The 22518-nt window shown below is 40.8% G+C and overlaps 1 protein-coding gene across 2 annotated transcripts in view; it reads right to left on the bottom strand.

Moving 5' to 3' along the window:
* Positions 1-22518, bottom strand: part of LRP5 (LDL receptor related protein 5) — a 131187-nt gene that overhangs the window by 20395 nt on the left and 88274 nt on the right. For both annotated transcript variants that reach the window (XM_056492388.1, XM_056492389.1), the window contains exons 8-15: positions 12191-12407; positions 10426-10715; positions 8209-8435; positions 7717-7901; positions 5193-5516; positions 4192-4394; positions 3862-4073; positions 2274-2464 (exon numbers count right to left, since the gene is read on the bottom strand). In XM_056492388.1, the coding sequence (XP_056348363.1) occupies positions 2274-2464; positions 3862-4073; positions 4192-4394; positions 5193-5516; positions 7717-7901; positions 8209-8435; positions 10426-10715; positions 12191-12407 (1849 nt within the window). The remainder of the gene's footprint in view (positions 1-2273; positions 2465-3861; positions 4074-4191; positions 4395-5192; positions 5517-7716; positions 7902-8208; positions 8436-10425; positions 10716-12190; positions 12408-22518) is intronic.

Below are 22518 nucleotides of genomic sequence, written 5' to 3'. Positions count from 1 at the left end.
TAGAGTCCACTTCATAAAAATGCCATGAGAACTGGATTCAACTAATCTGCTACAAAATTATCCAGAGCCCAGCCAAGTGTGAGACTGTAACATGAACAGGTTCTATTAGTTTTGCACATGGACCTGTTAGAACAGCTCCAGAGGAGGGCCAGGAAGATGACCAGGGGGCTGGAGCACCTCTCCTATGAGAACAGCCTGAGAGAGCTGGGGTTGCTCAGCCTGGAGAAGAGAAGGCTCAGGGGCACCTTAAAGGAGCCCTTCATGATACTGAAGGAGTTTAAAACCACCTTTTTGTCTAACTCCAACTGAAAAATTCCAATATCTTGCAAAGAAAACTGTTAGATGGGTTCATAGGTCTTTCATCCCTCTCTGAAAGTTAAGCACTGGACATCTGAGGCTACTCCCTGATTTAGCAGGATGCTGTTTTAATCAGGATACAGTGCAAACTTCAGGAACTTCCATAATCATGTCACCTCTACCAGTCTACAATGGAATGAGGGTGTCTAAACCAGTTTAATTGGCATGAAGGATGCTATACACAATTTTAGTCCCATTTATTCAGCAGTCCTATTTTATGCTAAAAACCTTTTCCTTACATATGCTCATTTTAAAATATTTTGCTCAGGAAATACTATTTAGAGGAAGTAATTAAAATCAGCATCACTTTGGCTCTCAAATTTCTTCTGAAGTTGTGATGCAAGACTGAAAAGTATTTTAAAATAAAGATAAGTTGCTAGTTCATTAAAAAATCACCATCTCAGTGAATCAAATTACAATGAGCTCAACTGGATCAAATATAACCACAGTTTTCTGGCTACAGATACATCTCTCTCTAGTTCATCAACATTGTTTTCTTTTAATCCTGTTGCTTCCCCCTGCTTTTATATTATTAGAAGCTTTGATTCTTTGGCTGTGACTGGATATGATTTCTATATAATTTTACCTGGTGCCTTTTCCATCTCTCTTGGATACCTCTCCAGCATAACTGCATAACATGAAGCCTTGCCATCTTGTCATTTTACTTTTAAATGTCTTCCTAGATCACTTCTTTTATCACTAGGGAAGCACTTCTCAATATCTCTGATGCATTTTGTGTTATACAAAAAATGTACCCAGTCTGTCACCTTTTCTTACCAAATGTGGTTTGTTTCACAGGTTGAAGTCTTGTCTTCCTCTTATCTTCTTTTCTCCTACAAATTTTTGTAGCTTTTCTGATGCTTGTCCTGGACTGAACATTTTGTGGCTGCTCAGTCAGTTTGACAATACTGCCCTATTCAGCTTGGTAACTGAAGAAAGACATGGGCTGCTCTACTTTCCCATCTGGAGCTTCAGCATTTTTATCCCCTCTTTGGAACAGTCTGACCTTAAGTCAGTTTTAGGTGCTCAAAAGCAAACTATCCTTGTAAAAAGTTTTAGTTCATTGTTTCATTGGAACACAAGGGAAGGATGTGACTACATGGCAAGAAGAGTCACCAAAATTGAGATTCAACCCTCTATGGCACGTACCAATCACTGTAATAGCCCAGCTTCTACTCCTTCATGCTTGTTCCCTTCTCTCTGAACTTCCTTTATGAGTTTCACTTCTTGATACATGGATGATGATGAGAGAACAAATCATGAGACAGAAAGTAGGGCCATTGCACCCTCTGTTCTATACCCCTCACCAGGGCTAATTTCTCTACTTCTTCAGCACTATCATGTGCTTTTAAAAGTCAATGATGAACCAGGCTCTCTAAGATCCATGAAGTGCTATTGCTTTGTACATAGAGCAATGCTTTATATTACTAATGTGGGAAAACTGTGATGAGTCAGCATCCCTCCACTGTGTTGTAACAATGCTATTTCAGATGAGCTATCTTAACACCTAGGTTAGGGGAAAAAAAAATTGCCCTTTTTTCTGTTTGTTTTTTTTCAAGCTACCTTGATATACCAAGCTGTAAGCTCCAGAGAAAGAAAAATTGAGAAGTATGCAAAGTTTTCAAACCACTAAGAAAAAAAAGGGGCACACAGGAGGTGATTTGAAGTTCCATGACTAACAACACTTTCAGAAGATATCAAAAGTCAAATGGCTGTCTTGGAGGGTGTCAATCATTGCAGTCATGTCTATTCTAATTACATCAAAGATGGGAGCTCACCAGCAACTGCTGTCTGTGACTGCCTACACAGAACTGGCAACGGTGGAGATCAAAGTCACCAGGGTCAGCATCAAAGAGGGAATGGTGTCCTGTACATGCTAACACTGTGCTGCAAATGCCCCACTCCATACCACATACCTGACAGGTCACAGCTCTCGATGCGCTTCAGATCTGCATCCACCCAGAAAAGCTTTCCAAGTTTGTTGTCAACCACCAGCGCCACCGGCCGGATCAAGCCAGTGGTGAAAAGCACTTCTCTCTCTGTGCCATCCAGGGCTGCACGCTCAATCTTGGGAGCTCTCTCCTGCATGTTGGTGAAGTACATGTACCTGAGGAGAGAGACAGCACTGCTGAACCAGCAGGACAGAGACAGGGACAGCACTGCTCCTGCACAGAGCTGGGCTAAGAGACTGGCACAGACCTTCTGCAACTCACCCTGGGTAAAGCTGTCCCCACTCACAAATCCAAGTCCAAAAGTTATTTCTGACAAAAAAAACATTAACCAACACCTCCTCTCCTTCTAGGTTACCTTTCCTTCTCAGCAAGTAAAATTTCCTACCAAACTTGAAAAAAGATTACAGAACAACAACAGAGGATGGCATGTTCCTAACATCTTAGTTCCATGAATTCTTTATATCTAAGCCAGTTCAGTTGCAAACAAAATCAGTTTCTGCCCTCCTCATGCATAGAGAAAAAATGCTTTGTGCATCCCCACAATGAACTGAGACCTCTTTAAAGGAAAAGTCCATTATTTTTTCAGTGGTGAGTAGCATGGGCAAACTCTCCAACAGCATGGGCTGCATTGCTGCACAGCCTTTCCTTATAGCACAGGGAAGGGAGGCAGCAGTCACAACATGCAGCCAAGGGAGAGGTGCAGGAAGGAATTTCTGTAACACAGAAGAAATTCAGCTCTCCCAGACAGTCACAGCGTTTAACAGAGTGTCATCCTCATTTTTCCTCCTTTAATTTATAAACAGATTTAGAGTTAAATCACTTGAATACCTGACTAGAAAAGTTGAGAGTTTTAGAGATCAACAAACCCAAACTCCCATTTTAATGGAGAAAGCAGATAAGCTTTTATAAATACAAACTATATCCAAGTGACTTAGTCCCAATAAGATTAGAATCTTTCCTCTAATCCCCCTCTCCCCACAACAGCTTTTGAACTGTGCAGAGCACACTGGTATAAAACACCAGCCCTATAAACACTCCAGACAGAGTCTCTGGGTACTACTGTATCCATGCAGTTGTGAAATTCTCATTCAACATCTGTCAAGCACAAGGTTAGCCTTTTAACAGTAAACTGGAATTAAGGCATCTAACTTATTTAAGAGAACAGTAAAGGACTTTGACATCTAAGAAGGAAGCAGTGAAAGTGTCTGTTGAATCTAACCAAAACTGCTTTGCAGCAAAATAACACATTTTCCTCCTGTGGGAAATCACTCTCGTGATTAATTTCAGAGGTTTTTAAGATACACATTGCAGCAGAACTAACTTAAAAGTGTACAGAACATAAGAGGTTTAGGTGTGTAAGCTTTCTACTAGTACATTAGCAGGAACAGCTGTAACAAATGTTAGTGCCTCACACATGTCTGTGAGAACAGGAAGAGAAGGCTGGATACCGTCAGAACCCAGAAGTGGATAAGCAGTCACCTACACCCTGTGCAAACAGAGATGCAGCACAGGTTGCTGCACACAGAGGTCCCAGGAGCAGGGGGAAGCTCACCCTCGCTCCGCGTTCACCACGATGGCCCTGGGCCTGTCGTGCTCCCCTCGCAGCACCATCCCGATGGATTCGCCGTTCAGCCGCTGCACGTTGACGGAGTTGGTGGCCTCGCACGTCCAGTACAAGGTGTGGCTGTATATGTCAATGCTGAGGTCGTGCGGCTGCTTCTCTGGGTTCTGGCTTTGGTTTGGGGTACTCATTACAGTGAAAGGCTGCAAGAAACCATTTGGGCAATGATTTCTAACCATTATACTGATAAAGAGGAAGGTCAAGCATAAAATAAAAGCACACAAAAAGGCTGACAAAACTATTTACAGGATGTACACTTACCTGGGTGCCATCATCTTTGGCTCTTTTTATAATATTCTGGCGTCCATCCACCCAGTAGATCAGTTTATCTAAGGGATCATAATCAATAGCTTTGACATTCCTCAGACCATGCATAGGTAGGATGATATCTGGGCTTTGCTGATCATCAGGTATCATCCTGCTGATGGCAGATTTCTGGCTAAATAGCAGGAAACTGGCCGGGGCTGAAACAAGCCGAAACAGAATGCATGAGAAAGTACAATTCCCAAAAATACATCCCCAGAGAAGAAAGAGAATGTTTAGAACAAAGTCACAAAGAGACACTAATACTCACAATGAAAATTAAGTAACTCGTAACTGGAGATTTTTGCTATACGGTTGAAATATTTCTTTCTATAGTTGTAGAAGAAGATCAGGTTAAATCTGCAAGACCTGCCTTTCAAAAACTCACCCTTTCATTCAGTTAAAATTTCCTCATATGCTACTATGTAAACATTTTCTATACATGTGCCATTTTTACTGGAAACTTAAGTTCCTATTGCACAACCAATCAACTGGCAGGCTCATAATATTACATTCAGGGAGAAAAAAAATTATTTTAAGTGCATCTAAAAGTTGGGCAGACTACTTAGGAGTCAGACTATTTAATGAGCGTTGTTTTAGCTGACTTTATCAAGCATGTAAGAGAAAGCAACGTTTTTTTGTTGGCAATTTCTTTTCCACCCACCTACCACTTAGGTAAGGAGTGGGAAAGCTTCACTCACACAGCTGAATCACCTAGAAATCACTTCTGGTAAAACAAGAAAGACCAGACTTGACAGCGCTGTCATTTCTAAGACTTGAAATACAAATCTTCACACCTAGTGCATGTCACAAAAATGGATATAAAATTCCATATTCTGTCCTCATATTCAAAGATCACTTTTAAAGCCAGAACCTTTGAAACACACTTGGGACCCCTTTCCTTTTGCACCTGGGAGCCACAAGTACTGAAGAAAACAGTAGAAAATAAAGAGGCTTACAACTACAGTTCCTGCTGTTGGGATCCAAGGTGTAATGAGCAGCACAGCCACACCTAAATCCATTTGGGATGGCAAGGCACAAGTGACCACAATGGCCATTATTCTGCACACAGTCATTCAAGCCGTCCTGACGAGAAGAATGGAAGACCAATATATCCATCACAAAATCCAGATGGCCCTGAATAAGTGTCCTGTTCTTCCCACTGGTCTTGTCTGCTCTTTCTATGCTGTGAAGATTCCAGTCTGTCCAGTAGATGTAGTCACTGTACTGGGTTAATCCAAATGGATGAGGTAGATCATCTGCTATGATTTCTCGCTCTTGTCCTGCAAAAACAAGGATACCAGCTAAAGGACAATTCCCATGGCATAAAATGAAGAGTGTGACTGGCATGCAGAAAAATCTTTTTCTTCTTTTTTTAAAATAAAACCTCATTTTCCAAATCAATATAATGGGATTCTTCATTAAGTCGTACCTGCTCAAGATGTAACAAACAGTTGCATTCAAAAGCCCTACCTTGTTACCCTTTTGCCTACAGAGCAATTTGAAATGATGCCTGTGTGTTGTAACCTAAATAAATACTACTTCATATGTCTCATCAACCCAAATAGACATTGAAAAACATATCCAAGACTGCTATCAGTTCCAGTAATTATTTAGGCCAATAAAAAAGTCCATTAATATGCATGAAAGCAACAACAAACTTGAGATTCACAGAGAAACTGCTATGAGAAATTATGGTGCTTCACTCAAGAAACAAATCTTCTGCAGTGCAATTTGCCATACAGCTGTCCCAGGAGATTAGGAAACTATTTGTTTGGCAGGAATCTCCATACTCCCACACTCAGTTAGCAACATTTACAACAGATTTAACACCTTCTAGAGCATGGGCTCTGACAGAGATGCATTACTGAAGGAGATAAAGTCTTACTGCAAACTACCCTTCTGAACATTTTCAAGCATAAACCTCATTGAATTTCTTCCACCAAATGAAGATGCAGCACCATCTTCTCCTGTCTCAAACATCCAATGCTAGACTCTACAGAACATCTCACTTTTCTTACTCTGTCCTACCTCCTATTTCACCAAGACTTGAGAAAGAATAACATAACCATAAACCAGAACATGAGGCCACTTCCTTATAAGCCACCCAACCTAAATATAGATGCAACCTTCCCATGTAACTTTTAGGCATCTAAATTCTCCAAGTTAGAGGTACAGATATCCCATACAGTATCTCAGGTACTTCTTAGAGCAATTCTGATCCATAGTGATGAATTCAGGAGAAAGACTCTTGTGAAGGAGGCAGATAAGCTGTATAATTGAATTTCCATAGCAGATGGAAGAATAGCTCCCAAAAGTGTGATTTTTTTTCCCCCCTGCTGTTTATAATGTCCAAGATTCAGCTGGAGCAGCATTCACTCATCCACTTCAGAGTGCTTTGCTCATCCCTTAACTGATGTGCCCTTTTGTTACAAGTCTACCTGAGTCTTTATAATCTGCTGACTCCAAAGACATTGTACAACATAAAAGTGAATAGGCACAGGTCCATGGGGCCTGATGGGAGGCATGCCAGGGTCCTGGGGCAACTGGCTGAGGGGGCTGGCAAGCCACTGTCCATTGTATTTGAAAAGCCATGAAACTGCCAGTGACAGGAAAAAACGGGAAACATCACTCCTATTTTTAAAAGGAGGGCACAGGGAATTACAGACCTGGAGCCACACCTCTGAGGCTGGGAAGATCATGGAACAGATCCTCATGGAGGCAATGCTAAGCATGTGCAAGACAAAGGGATAATCTGACACAGCCTTCTGACATGACTTCACTAAGGGCAAATCGAGCCTGACCACCCTGGTGGCCTTCTACAGTGGAGTGACTTCAGAATCTCAGAATTCTGAAGATATGAACACAGAACGACACCTTAAAAAACTCTCTAAAATATATTTTCATGGAATCAAAAACAACAAAAAAACACTAATTGCATAAAATTATGTATATTGTCAATCAGAGCACACACCTCATATGTATAAATGAAATTCCAATGGAAAACATGAGAATTTGTAAATTTGTATCTGAAACATACACTGCAGAAGCAGTTGCACAACCTTTCAGCCTCCACGAAATGCAAGAAAGTATTTTGGTTTAGAACTAATATAAGTGGTCAGAATTCAGAAATAAGAGATAATACTTCAACAGAATATTAGTGTCCAGGCTAAAATGTCAGGGATGATTTACAATGAAACTGTAAGTTGTCCTCACTTTGAGAACTCGGAGGCCATCTCTGCTTTCTCACCAATAGAGAGAAATGACATTTTATCTCGACACCACTATAAATCTTCACACAGTTATTAATTTATGAAGGCTTTTTACATTTTCTCAAACACTTAACTCTCCATTTCCTTTTATAAGAAAATATACACACAGATTTACTATCAGTTGTATTGTTCAAATTTTATATTATTCAATTACTTTACTATGGCCAGTGCATATTTCTGTACTGGCTGGTGTAATGAAATATTAGATTACCCAGCATATTTGATGACTCAATCATGCTTGTGTCTAAGTCAGTCCAGTAGAGCCTTTGGTCCACATAATCAATAGTGAGGTCATTGGCACGCCCCACTTTGTCCACCAAAGTGATGCTGTTGGTGCCATCCATGTAGGCTCGAACGATCCTGGGTTTACCTCCCCACTCAGTCCAGTACATGTACCTGCAATGAGAATGCAACAAAAACAGGACATCAGCCAGGTGTAGCTGCATGCTTTGCCTTTCTAGACTTCTTTAAGCACTTCAAATAAAAAAAAAATTACCCACATGATTATAAGCAGCATCACAATATACCTTTTTTTTTACATAAAGGCAAAATAGTATTCTTGACAATTATTAATTTTTCATTGTAACCTATAGGATTGTGGAAGGTTTATTGCCTTTTCAAAGGCTCTGAAGAAACAGAGCTGTGCCAAAAACATATTATACAAGAACACCCACAGAAAGTTTGCAAAACAAGAGTCTCTTACCCTTTGGTGGGATCAAGAGCCAGAGACCTTGGGTTGTCCAAGTCCTTCCACACCAGGACCTGCCTGTACTGTCCATCCAGGCGGGCGACTTCGATGCGATTGGTGCCAGTATCTGCCCAGTAGAGGTTCTTCCCCATCCAGTCGACAGCCATTCCCTCAGGATAATCTAGCCCAAACTCAATCACATGTTCAACAGAGCTCCCATTCATGAAAGCTCGGCTTATGGTCTGGAAAACAATGGTGCAAAAATATTACAGTGCTTATGATACCCCAGCGAAATAAAAAGGAATAATTATCATGAAGTTTGGAGTACAAAAAGAAATTAGTATAAAAAAACCCAGCGATTGTTACTTTTTAAATAACTAATTTCTGTTGTCAAAAAAGACAGAAATTCTCAGGAGAAAAACACCTGAATTTTCAGAAAGCTATTGGTTTCTGATGGCCAGTCCAAGATATCTGAAAAGGATAAGATTTTCAGAGAGCAGTATGTAGCTACAGATTTTCCTTAACCCTTCTCCCATTCTTCTATTTGCACACAAGAAGCTGTTTTTAAAAATTATTTAACTCGTAATGGTTTTAGTCTCAAAAACACATCTCAGTAGCATCTAAACTACATTTTTTCTCATTTTTCTGGAGCATGCTTACTGATCCCATCTACATTTTAGTTATGCAAACCCATCAAAATAATTCATAGGGCAAGGACTGCAGAAATATAAATAAGTCACTCCTAACAGCACTGAAGCAACCCCAGGTAAGCAGTAACTTCCAGGACCAAATACCCACCCTTGCTTATCAACACTGAGCAATCACACTACATGCCTGCCAATATTTCAGCTACTGATTTCTTAATAATTTGATACATGTGTTAGGGTCATGTGTTAGGGTTAGAGACATTTTATACTTTTAAAGGTAAATGTCAAACCCTGAAATCATGTAGTGTAGATTTTGAAAATGAATCCTCCTATATCCAGAGGCAGGTGGAGATCGGGGAAGTGGTGGTCACCAAAGGGAAGGGAGATGACTGTGAGCTCTGAAGTTACCATACCTGCTCCTAAGCAGCTAGATGTGGGGGACAAGGGGAATGAGAACACAGAGGTGCTGGAAGATACCTGGTATATGAAAATACAGTATGCTGGAAAATTCAGGAGGCAACAAACAAGTAAAATGTTTTTCCAGGTCTGCACAGAGACTGAGACCTACTCACAGATGCAGCTCAAGTAATGTGCTTTCCAGGACAAATGGCTAAGATGTCCATAACTCCTGCTCTCCACGTGCCTGTGTGAGATTTATTTAGTAACTGTGTCTACACTACACTAATTTATTACACTGGCACTCTCCCTGAAGGATGGTATCCACACCACAAGCAGCACTGTTAACACTGAGGCACAGCCCTCATTAGCCTTCACAGAGAGGCTATGGAAACTGCCTGAGCCCTGCAGGCTCCAAAAGTGAGCTTTGCCATGTTATGGCTTGGATACACAGGCAAGGAAACTCTGATTGCTCTTGGAAAACCTATTAAGAGTCTAAAGAGAATAATTTAGTTCCTGTGCTGTGAAGTGAATCTGTAATTTTCTACCATATACTTAGTTCACTTCAAAAGGCCAAGCAACACTGATGAGGAGCACAACCCTCACTTTAGCAAGCACCTGGATGTGTACCAAACATCACAGGAAATGTGTTCTGGGGAACACACTGAGATACAACTGGGGGCAGGTGGGCCCTTAACACAGTGTGGAGGAGAGTGGACACGTTCCCTGGCTTTTTTCTGTGCCAAGCTGGAGCCACAGACTAACAGCAAACAATCCAAAGTTCACTGGTCAAATGTTAATACTGAGTACAATTGTCTTTCAAGTCAGAACTGGAAGAGGATAGAAAACTGAGGGGGCTGCTGAGCTCAGTGTTTAAATTACTCTACTCTCTGACATAAAATCAGCTTTTCTACAGAAGATACATATGTGGATGCAACACATCCAGCATCCAAGATTCAGGCATTGGGTATGAGCAGACACCACTCTGGATTTTTATCCGAAGCAGAAGATGTCTGTCATCCTGCTGTGCATTCAGCAATGCAACTATCTTCATCTCCAAGGGTCTCCTTGGATGCAATTCAATGACAACACTGGCAACTGCAGGACAGATCATGTAACAGAGACCTTTGTTAGATCAAAGTGACTGCTCTGTGGTTTTATATTCAAGGAATTCACATGTCAGTAATACCTTCAAACTAACATCAGTCCAATAGATTCTGTTATCAGAGACATCAAAATCCAGAGCAGATGCTTCCTTGACTCCAGTAAGAGGAATAGCAACATCATTATTATTGGTTTCAAGGGAAATCCTATGAATTGCTGCTCTGCTTGTGAAAACTAAGAAGGCTTCAGGAATGATGCAAGTCTTCATGTCACTCAACAGCTCAAGGCCCATGGGACAGGCACACCTGGCCTCCTGGGGTGTAAAGAAACACAGATGGCTGCAGCCTCCATTGTTCTCTGCGCATGAATTAGTTCCTTTAAAAAACAAATAAACAAAACAACAAACCAGAACAGATATTAGTGCATTGAATTAGTTCCCTAAAAAAAAAAAAACAAGAAAAAACCAACTAAAACAGAACACATATTAGTGCATTGTGAAGGTAAAAGGAGCACAGGAGGTTGAGCAAAAACACAATATAATTTTCCAAAATAAATTAACACTATGGGTTGTCAGCAGGGAATTCTAAAAAAAAAATTAAAAAATAAAAAAAAAAAAAATTAAAAAAACACCAAAAAAACCCCAAAACACTGCAAGTGGATTCTTTCTGTCTACCCAGGACTATAAAGCTGGACTCATCCCTCCTATTGTACAAATACATCTACAAACCAATCTTTTTTTGTCTCCCCAAAGATTAAATTCTTTCCCTGAAGACAGATAATTAATTAGGTACTTTTCACCAAATACTAGGTCTTTGTATCTCTTTGAAATCACCAGCTTTTACAAATGTTCAGTGATACAAAAGGGTGAGAAAAGAGCTGGAAAATCGCAGTTCTTTCCCACCTGTTTAATTTAAAGCTGAGAAAATTCATCAGCAGAAGAAGTTCCAACAAGATCACCACAATCTCACACTTATTTTTTCACGAGATGGGGATGAAATGTGTAGGGAAAGTAAGCACCAACACATAAATGAGTGCCTCTTTCCATCAGCTGGAACCAGGGACTTAGGTTATGTTATCACACACAAAAAAAATTCTCAGAGATCAGTCTCAACCAGGATTCTTTTCATTTTCCCTTTTTTAGGGCATACATATTTCAGACTGATGCCATTACCCCATTGTGACTCTGCTCAGTAATTTTAACAGATGACTAATGAATCTGTTTATTTCTATGCCCAAATTCAAGTTTTCCAGGTAGCTGGAAAATCTGAGGAGCCCTGAAGCCAGGAGGTCCTGTGACACTCTTGCTGCACAGTGCCAGCAGAGGACCTAAACACTGGCTGCACCTTCCAGAGATAAAATGGAAGGACATGGACATCCAGCTGCTGATACTTTGCTAAGGGCAAGTTTGAGTTGTTAAAATGTAGGTACAACTGAGGTATAAAGAGTTAATTTATAAGTGCCACATGCTTTGGGGCAATGCTGTAATGATGAGTGACCATTCCTATACCATCCAACAGTGAGAAAGCTTTTGCTAACTGAACATCATGGCACTTTGCTCTGGAAGGGAAGAGCAGCAGCAAATAGAGCATTTTTGTGAGAATAATGATTCCTGTAGCATAGAGAAATAAAATCCTCATAAAAATTCAAAGAGTGTAGAGAAAGCTGTGGAAGATTTATATCACGAAAAACTGGAAGCAACTTCTTTTGCAACACTGTGTTTTCCCAACTTTAGAAACAATAGGTGCCATTTTCCTTCCAAACCCACCCAGACCACAGTGATCAACAGCTGCCTGATGACAGCAAGGCCATATAAAGAGTCTACAGAGCCATGCTATGGTGCCCATGCTTACCAAACACTTTGGTGACGCTGGTTGCCTTAAGGCCCATTAAATCTGGCAGCTGATCAATAATGATGTCTCTGCTGGCCTTAACCTTGTGAACTCTTTCAATGCTTCTTCTCTGCCAGTCAGTCCAGTAGATGTAGTCCCCCAGCAGTGTGAACCCAAATATATGTGGAAGCTTGTCTTCTAGGAGGGTTTTCCTCATTGTTCCGTCAACGTTTATGACCTGTGGCATGCCCAAAAAATAAAAGGAAAATATAATCTTCTCCTATTTTCTCCAATACAGCAATATCAACAGCTACTGCTATGCAAGAACCTCTTGAAATTCCCAGCATGTCCTTTCCATGATCTGTGATTGAGATTTTAAATAGCTTCCTCTTTGCTATTATTTGGAAAGTCTTTATTCAGACTCATATTAAACATGTCCCTTGCAGGTGGTTATGCTCCCTTCACCAGGCAGTGCTTCTGTTTTCTTGCAATTTAAGGATCTAAATTTTAAATTTCCAAGTGTTTGAGCAATATGTATTTTTTATTACAAATATGTGTAACTCTGATGTAGTGTAATATGAAATCATCAAATGCCTAAATGCAGGCAGTCAAAATCAACCATCACTTTTACCACAATTTAATAGAGTTGTAAGGCTCTGTTCATATCAGAAGTACCTAAAATTAATTTTTTTAACATGACCAATGAAAATTACCACATCTTTCTAAACCAGCATGTGAATTTCAGTACATTCATGCACACACAGAAGATATCCAAATAAATTTTTAAAGGAAATGTCCACTTTAAAACCTTACAATATGCTACAGATTTGTGAAAAAAATATGCATTTTGATTTGATTTGCCATAAATAAATGTAACTTCCCCAAGCTGAGCCTGTTTTGCCTATGACAGTAACTGCTGAGTGATGTCTCCCTGTCCTTATCTGGATTCATTGTGTTTTCTCTCCCCTGTCCTGCTGGGGAGTGGAGTGACAGAGCAGCTTTGGTGGGCACCTGGCATCCAGCTGAGGCCAAGGGACATGGATTTCCCAGCTACCACCAGCCAAACAGCAGAGGTGAGACCTCAGCTACTGCTACAACTGTACCCACCCATGCTGTGCACAAGAATCATTGCTGTAACAGATGTGAATTTGAACAGAGGCTACGATGTCACCTCTGGGCTCCTTCCAGACAAAAAGCCTCCTGCTGGAGACAGTTAAAAATAACACTGGCACTCCTGCAAACCAAGTTTCAAGGGAGCTTTGTATCAGCCCATCAACTAATGATTCTTCTACTACTTGATGGAGTAGCAGAGACTGAAGATGAATATCTTCTTATTTTGCTAAGCTAAACAGAGTAGATTTAAAAAAAAGGAAAAAAAAAAAAAAAAAAAAAAAAAAAAGCTGTATCTGTAGTTAAAAGCCAAATGGTTCTGCAATTATGTCATTACATCATGTCCAGGCAAACCCCAAATGCTCACTTATTTAGAACACTATCAGTCCCACAGGCAATACTGCAGGTTCAAAAGTTCATCAGGCATACTCTGTGCTGGAGCCAAACTGGTGCCACACTAAGCAAACAGGACATTACAAGAGTGCATCAGCAGCATGAGGGTGAAACTTCCACAATTCCATCCACTTTTACAGAAATGGACAGTAGAAGGATAATCAAATACTAGAGCTGCTGACTAAACTGTCCAAGTGAATCCAAGGATGCAGACACATTTATTGAAACCCATGCACATCTGTGGATGGTGCAGAAAACATCACGATGTTGAACTTCAGGAACCTCCTGAGGTTCAACAAGGCCAAGGGCAAGATGCTGCACCTGGGTCAGGGCAAACCCTGGTATTGTTACAGGCTGGGTAAGGTGGGATTGAAAGCAGCCCTGATGAGGATGTGGGTGTGCTGGCAGGTGAAAAGAATCTCCACAGGCCAGCCATGTGTGCTCCTGGCCTGGGAAGTCACCCAGATCCTGGGCTGCACCCAAGGCAGCATGGCAGCAGTGGAGAGAGGTGATTCTTCCCCCCTACTCTGCTCTGGGGCCTCCCCAGTGTGCATCCAGTTCTGGGGTCCCAGTACCAGAGAGACTGAGAGACAGTTCAGAGGAGGGCCACAAAGATCATCAGGGGCTGGAAGAGAAGAGACCTTACTGGTGAGATTTGCTGCAGCACTCCTGAATTGTAAGGCTGTTCAACATCTTGGGAATGGAGGGCCCAAATGTGGAATCAGACAGCAATAAAATGTTTAATAGCTTACGTTTTGGTTAAGAAAATGATGGAAATAGTCTGTGGAAATAGCACACCATGTAAATATTTACCATGTTGTTCTTCTGCTGGTGATACTGGAACTGCAAGAACCTTTATTTATAATGTACATGTACAACATGGAGGCAAGACAAGAAAAGATAATAAAATACCATATTAACTCATCTTTTAATATCTGACAGCTAAGATCTGCTGACTGCAGACAAAAGGGAGGACTTGAAGGTGCAATCCTTATAATTTAGCACAAATTGACTAGAATAGGCTTTATTCTACTCAGGATTTTCTTTCTCTCTCTGTAAGTGATAAATGGATCTCAAAAGGATAAATGAAACACTAAATGTGTTGTACTTTACACACAAAACACTGAAAGCTCCCCTTGAACACAGTCACACACTGAAAGGCCCTGATTAGTCTGAAGACTTCAATGACAAATCTCCTAATGAGGCCTTGCCAAGCTCAGCTAAAATCTGTTGTGGGCACAGTGAAATCAACATCAAACATCTTAATGAACTGAATTACACAAAAAACACGAGAAGGTAGTAAGGTGTGATTTTTTTTTTTTTTTTTAGATGCTGCTGCAATGTATGCAAAATGATTTTACAAGTATTTCTAAATATAACACTCAAAAGCTCTTGGCTCTTTGAAGAAGATTAAAGTAAAACAATGCAATTAAATTCTACACATCAGCATGATTCATGTAGTCAAGCTGTGTTTCAGGTGCATCTATGAAAAAACAGCTATTCAGCATAGATACAGGACATCTTTTGACAGAACAACAAAGAGACCTCCAAGACCCTAGCCCTACATTTCAGTCACTAAGATAAAACAAAATTTATTCGATTGCTAAAGACAAAGTAGTCAAATGGAGATCAATTCTTGGGCTGAGCCACATCACTGTGTGAGCAGACACAGCACTTGGCAACAGTAAAGTGACATGACTGGCACATCCAGGAGACTCACATGGTAGCTCTGTGAGTCTTGCAGATCCTGAGGAAAGCTACACTTCTGCTGTGAGGGTCACTGGGAACTGGAGCAGGCTGCTCAAGGAGGCTGTGGAGCCTCCACAGATGGAGCTGTGCAAAAGGGATCTGGTCATGGCCTGAGCACCCATCTCCAGGTGACCCTGCTTGAGCAGGGGCTGGACCAGCTGAGCTCCAGAGGTCCCTTCCAACCTCAGCCCTCCTCTGAATGGCTTCTGAGCATTCTCACCAGCAGACTCTGCAATGGCACCTCAAGTGAACATACCCAGCCTTCTCTGGCTCAAGAAAGAACTTGTGAGACAGATCAGGTAGGTAGCATGGAAAAGAAAACAAGAAAGTCAGCAGGGAAAGAAAAAGACAAAGAAAAATGGAATTACATAGGAACCTCCTAAGGGTAAAGAAGCCTGCCCCAAAAAGAGAAGAGTGAAGCAGCTGTGAGCAGTCTATACCACAGTCTATATTCAGCTGAGTGTAAGCCATTCATTAATATTTCCAACAGCTGAAACACAGCCACCTTTCATCGATGCTTTGGGATAAAAGCAAACACTTTTTTTTTTTTTTTTTTTAAATGCCTGAAGGAGCTTAATGTCAGGCATGTATTGACAGATATTGGCAAGCAGAAAAGGGAATAACATTCAACCAAATAGTACCAGAACCCATATATCAAAAAAGAGGTGGATGGACAACAGGCATATCTGGTCAGAGATGGGCTGTTTGAGTCTCTTAGCAAACTTTTACCTCAAACACTTGAGTACACTCAAGAATTTGTAAAGCAGTTCTCCATCACTGTCCAAGCAGTTCTGTCCCCCTTGACAATATTTTGGCCACCTGGTAAAAGCTGTTTCATAACATTCACCAGGTTTCTATTGCTACTACATTCATGGATTAGTCCTACATGTACTATTGTGGCTCTTCTTTCAGACAAGTTTTGATGATGGCATACATCTATACCATTATTTTCTGAATTCTTACATTGCTTGGTTGGCTGTAGCTCCAAACTATCATCACCCACCTACATTCAGAGCAAGCTATGAACCAAGAGAACACAGAACCAATCCCTATGATACTGTAAGTACAAGTGCAACACCCCTGCTGAGCTGTGAATAACCATTTGTTGCTTGCAAATACACATAGTGACCCATTACCACTCTTTTCCCTCATATTCTTTTCCTTTCTTTAAGAGACATTTCTCACTTCTCACTGTAGAACATGTCATTTTACCTTGCTGAAGACACAGCATCACAACACCCTTCTCTATAGCTACATAGAGGGGCCATATTTTTACTCATAACACAAAAGCCACTTTGAGATGCTCAGCAAAGAAAACTCCAAAAAGGATCACTGAATGTCAGTACCCTTTTTTAAAAATATATAATCTCCCTTCAGAAGTACCTCTGCAGTCTCCTAGAGCTAAAGCACAGCAGTGGTGGCAAACCATCCCTGGTGCTTGGCTCTCTCTTGAAGTTGTGGTGGTGGCCTGCCATGGCTGTCAGACAGGCAAAGCAAAGCAGGTGCTGTGAAATTCCAAATTATAGCCGTTGGTAAAAGAGCCCACACACAAGTGTTTTTCTGGCAGTATTACAAACAAAATTCTACAATCTAGCAATGTCACCTTCTTGACAGAATACTCTAAAACTTTGTTCCAAAGGCAATGACTCCAACATATTTTCTTTATCACTTTGTTCTGTCTCATGCAAAATAAAATCTACACTTATAAATGAATGTAAGCCAGTTAAGTAGTGACTTGTTAATAACCCACAAACCAACCCAGCCACCTACAAAGATGACAAATGCTACAGAACACAAATCTACAGGATAAAAAGTGGCAGTTCATAGTGATCTTCCACTTTCTCTGGGAATAATATAAACAGAACATATTCTTATCCTTGTGCTCATATTATCACCATCACACTGTTCTCTTAAGACTTCACAACACTTTTTTAGTTCCACAGAGAGTACTGCATTTTTAGACAGACTTTCCAAAATAGGACACATGAAATAGGATCTAGCAGACACTGATAGATGGATGAACTTCTTCTTGCTGGAAAGGCTGTGTGAACATGATTGTGATTTTGAACCTGCTTATGTTTTATAAGCCTCCTCTAGGAGTAGCTAATGTTCTCCATGAGTTACATCAGCCTGACATTTCCAGAACTTTTTTCTGCTAAAAGGATATCAGAGGATTAAGGGTGCAGCTGGTCAATTCTGTAACTTATCTCTCATAAGCAGGAATAAAATCACATACTTCAAAACTATTTAAAAGAGGAAAAAGTTAAACACAAAAATAAGTTATGGCAACTGGTGGCTAGACCCTAAAGCATGCAGAAACTACTGAGCTAGTATTCCAGTTTTATTTTTAGGTAGAATTTGCTTATTTAATGCACCTGAGGGAAATTTTACCTTCTGTAAATACTTTTTCATTCTCAAATTCTGACCACTGTGACTTTAAAGGGGCATGCAACAACTCTGAAATTTAGCTAACACCCATTATGAAAACAATATGCCTTTCCAACTTCTGGATAACTAGTCTGGGTGAGGTGAAGAAGAATTTAAACATTTCACTGGAATATTTTTAAAACTCATGTATGTGAATTTTCCCCCACTTCTCTCCTGGTTTCCCATTTCTTCCAACTGGAATAATCTTCTTCCAAATTCAAACATTTTCTCAACTCAATAGACCACTAGAAGTCTGCAGAAATAGCACTTCATGTAAATATTTACCACGTTGTTCTTCTGCTGGTGTACATGTACAACATGGAAAAAAGACATGAAAAGAAATGCAACGAGCTTGATATGAGAAAAAATTTGTGGTAAACTTTTGAGTCCAAAAATCAAATCAGCAATTTCAGCAGCCAACTGGAATTTCTTAAAAAGTCAAAAGGATGCCAAAAACAGCAGCTACAACAGATCTTGACATAGAGAGTGGCACCAATACTGGCCAGTCTTTCCAAAGAAAAAGCCTGTCTCCTGTCCAATGTTACCATGCCTAACATTAACTCATAATGAAACATAAAGTAAGATAAATGTAATATGTACTACTGCTATTTTAATCCATTTTGTTTCCTTACCCCCAAATCTGAGGATTTTAGTGGTTTTTCCAAAAATCTTTTATGTCACAGAGGTTCCTGAACAATTGATTGAGAAACACTGGTCAGGTCATGCCCCCTCCTGAGGCCTTACAATGCAAGGTCTCCTGCAGTCAGCCTCTGTCCACTGCAAACTGAGATTCAGCTACTGCTGTTCTGTCCAGCACAGTGGGACCTCTTGCTCAGAACTCAACTTCTTAGCATTGCCCTGGAGAATCCCAACACATTCCTCTTCTCAGCCTCACCACAGTGCAATTATCTGAAGTCACTTGTAGCTCTTCATACCGTGCTAGACACGTATAGTGCTTCAAAGAGCACAGTGAGGGATCCCTTATGGTCCAACTCACCACAAGTGTCACAAACAAACTCCACTGGAAGTCAAAGGTCAAAGAACACACCCTAGATTAGCCAACATGTCCATTTGTGACACTACACCTGGAAGAATGGATGCTATTACCCTCATTTAGCAACCTATCAGCCAAGCCTCATGCACCTTCCTTCATTACTCAGAAGCTGAATCAAAGTTCTCTCATTAAATATTTCTATTGAGGGAGACACAAAATATTAATCCAAATCAAACACAACCAAAGGCAGCAGGCATGCAATGCCGCCTTGGAGAGAGGCAGTGAAAGTCTAAGGACTCCTGTATGCATTTACAAATATTCATTCCACTCCTCATCTCATGAAGCTTCCTGGCACAAGCAAACAACAAATGCTAATGATTCCCTTCTATTTCTACCATATATAGAAATATTGCAATAGACTAATCCAGTCTTGCATACCACCATGTAGGGTGTATGTCAGCAAAGCAGAAGTAAAAGCCATGCACAGAAATGTGTCTCCCAAAAGAACAGACAATGACAAGACCTCCTGCCTTGATAAGAGCCTGCACTCCACTGTCACTTGGGGTAAGCAACACTATCAATCACATCTATTTGATATGATACTATCAATCACATCTATTTGATATGATACTAACACTATCAATCACATCTATTTGATATGATACTATCAATCACATCTATTAGAGACTCTATTAATGAAAGTTCTGCAAAGCAGCATTCAGAGAGTTTATGGAAAAAATGTAGTTACCAGATGGTCTCCAGTCCTTGCAAATGGTTAAAAAGGCAAAACACTTAACTTTTAGCCAGCATAATCTTGATCTGTTTTCCAAAGCAAGCTACCTTCCTTATTGGCAAGCCTGGCAAGACAGACCCTTGGAGGATGTTCTAAAGCTCAACCCACAGGAAAGCCAGTCCTGCAGAGCTGAAAGCTTTGACTCTGATGACTGTGGTACAGAATGTGTTCTGTGTCACACAGGGAGGGTGCCACTACCCCTGCAGCCAAAACGTGCAAATCTCTGGTGGGGCAAATGTAACACAGGAAGATGCTCCATTACATTCCTCTCTATTCATCAGCCCTCTCTGGAGCTCAGACCACCACATGAATTACCCAGAATTTTTCATGTATCTCTCACAGTTGTATGGTCTAACTGTCCCAGTCCAGCTCCTAAACACCCTGAGGCTCCTGACAGTAAATCCAAGTAAAATTGTTCATGAAGAGCTTCCCAGACCAAACCCATATGAAATAATGGAGTCCAAAGTTTGATTGAAATTTAGGATGTCCTTTTGGCTTACAAGACCAATTTTTAGGGCATGATTCCCTGCACCCCTACAAAAGTAAATAAGAAAAGGTGTGTTTAGCCTCTGCTGGTAAGAGAAGAGCAGACACACACAACACCTTCAGGCAGTCAGCTACAGTCAACTGCAACTTGCAAGCTGCTTCTCTGCCTTTATCAGCCTGGTCTAAGGCCACACATTAGAGCTCTACTCCAAAAGAAATGTACCTAAGACTCCCTCCTAGTTGAAGTTGAGCAGTAAACTCAGGTATCAAAAAGATGATTTTGTTTTACAGCTCAAATATTTGACAAATGTGCACCCTCAAGTAAGTCACCCCATCTCTCCAAACATCATTTCTATTCATTCACGAAATGGATAAAATTCTCCCCTCTCTTCTGAACCTTGCCTTGTCTGTTCAACCTGATTCTCAATAGCAAAGAAAGGAGACAAGAGAACACATCTTTCAGAGCACAGTTAGAATTTGGCAGGCAGGTTTGCTCAGTCAGTTCAAGCAGTGTCACTCCACCTCCGGCCCCTCGCTCTCCTGCTCACTTTGACACTTCTTGCCATGCCAGTACAACTACTTGTGTGGCAGAAAATGTATCTGACTGAAAAACATCAACCTTTTTGGGTGGTTATTTTTCAGCTGGATCAGTTCCCTGCTCTGTTTTTCCTGCTGCACAGACTGCTATGCCAGCCAGGACAAAGCAGGAACACACTATGGGAGAGGAAGGGCTGGGACTGCCTTCAGGTACTGATGAGAACAACTTGTGTAACAATTAGACAGTAAATAATTGATGACTTACATGTTATGTAGTTGACAATCTTACCTTGGAGGGCTGACATTAATTTAGAAACAAATCATAAACCTTGTGCTCTCTTAATCCCATGCAAATGCCCCAAAAGCTCACACTTAATGTGAAACCAGCATTATCTGAAGACACTTAATCCCAGGCAACACAGGCAAAACACAACCTGTGCTCATGACTGAGTCTTCCACAGGGTACATCTGGAGAGCCAAGCAATGAAAACTGACCCAACACCAATCCCACCTGTCATCTGCCAAATAATTACTTTCTCCCCAAAAAACTAAAATCCCAAACATCACACTTGCTTTCAAATTATTTGTTATGTATGAAAGGTGAGGACCCTAAAGATGGGGAGAAGAGTACAGCTTTTTCACCCTCAACTTGTAGAGGAGGCAACAATTCCACCTGCTTGCCTTCCAAGATTTGTCTTTGTGCCCTGTATTCCCTGACTGGATTGGGGTGAAACCTCATCTTACCTGAGATTGCAACAGGATGCTTCCATGTCTAGAAGGCTTCAGCAGAAAGCCAGAAAGCAGTTTTAAAGAGGTGGGGGTGGGAAATTTTCATTTTAAAAAATAACTAATTAATGGCAGTATTTGCCTCCCTGAAGGGCAGCACAACTGAAAACCTGCTACTACAGGAGACTGAATTTACAAGAGAAGGACAATGAAACACCAGTTACTGTATTTTCTCTGTTTTGGATTGGAAGGCTTGTTTTTTCAAGGATGTTTATTTCTAAAGGAGTTCTTTCTGTAGCAGACAAGCAGCTGCTCCCATGGCAGCTCAGGCTAAAGCAAGAGTTATGAAGTAGTAGATTAAAAAAAGAAAGCATTTTGTGTGAGCCACAGACACACTCCTCTAACTGTGTATTTTAATATAGTAAAGAGCAAAGGCAGAAATGCACATAATTCAATTCACATCTTCCAGGCATCCAAACTGTATGGATCAATTGTTGCCCTGGCATGTCAAGGAAAAGACTCTGAGCTTAAAAATACTAGAAAGATGAGAAAGTTATTCAGGTAAATAGCATATGCACACCCAACTTCTCCTCTTCTATAGATACCTGCTTTGGTTCACTGTGGGAGTTAGACTAGGACCAGATGGACTTTGGCCTCAGCCCACATACCTTTTAATGTTCTGACTCAGTAATTTAACTCAGAAAGTCCTGAAAGGAACAAGAAGAAAAGTTGACTTTGAAAGAAAGGCTAGAAATGATCATCTGAGGAAAGTATTTCCTTCCTTCTGATATTAATTAGGAAGGGAAGAATCTCCAAATTGGAATCCTCAAGGCCCCTGAGGTCAAATATGTTTTCAGCAGTACTCAGGCTCTTAAAGGAAAGAGGAGGATCACAGGAGATCACCAGCTACACCCCCTGCCCTTGCCAAGGTCTTACAAATGTCTCTTCAAACAGTACAAGTCTCAAATGCAAGGGGACAGAGAGCCTGAACTGACTTTTAGATAGAGAAATAAGAGGTGAAAAGGCCAAGCCAATGCTGTCCAATACTCCAGGCTTGGAAGGAGCTCCACCAAATGTGATATCCATGTGCAGCAGTGAGCACAGCAGCATCCAGCCTGGATGCAACTTTCATCT

This window comes from Oenanthe melanoleuca, chromosome 5 (assembly GCF_029582105.1).
Source record: "Oenanthe melanoleuca isolate GR-GAL-2019-014 chromosome 5, OMel1.0, whole genome shotgun sequence".
In the NCBI taxonomy this organism is placed as follows: Eukaryota; Metazoa; Chordata; class Aves; order Passeriformes; family Muscicapidae; genus Oenanthe; species Oenanthe melanoleuca.
Note: the sequence above shows the minus strand (reverse complement) of the source record. Positions and strands in the feature narration are given on the sequence as shown.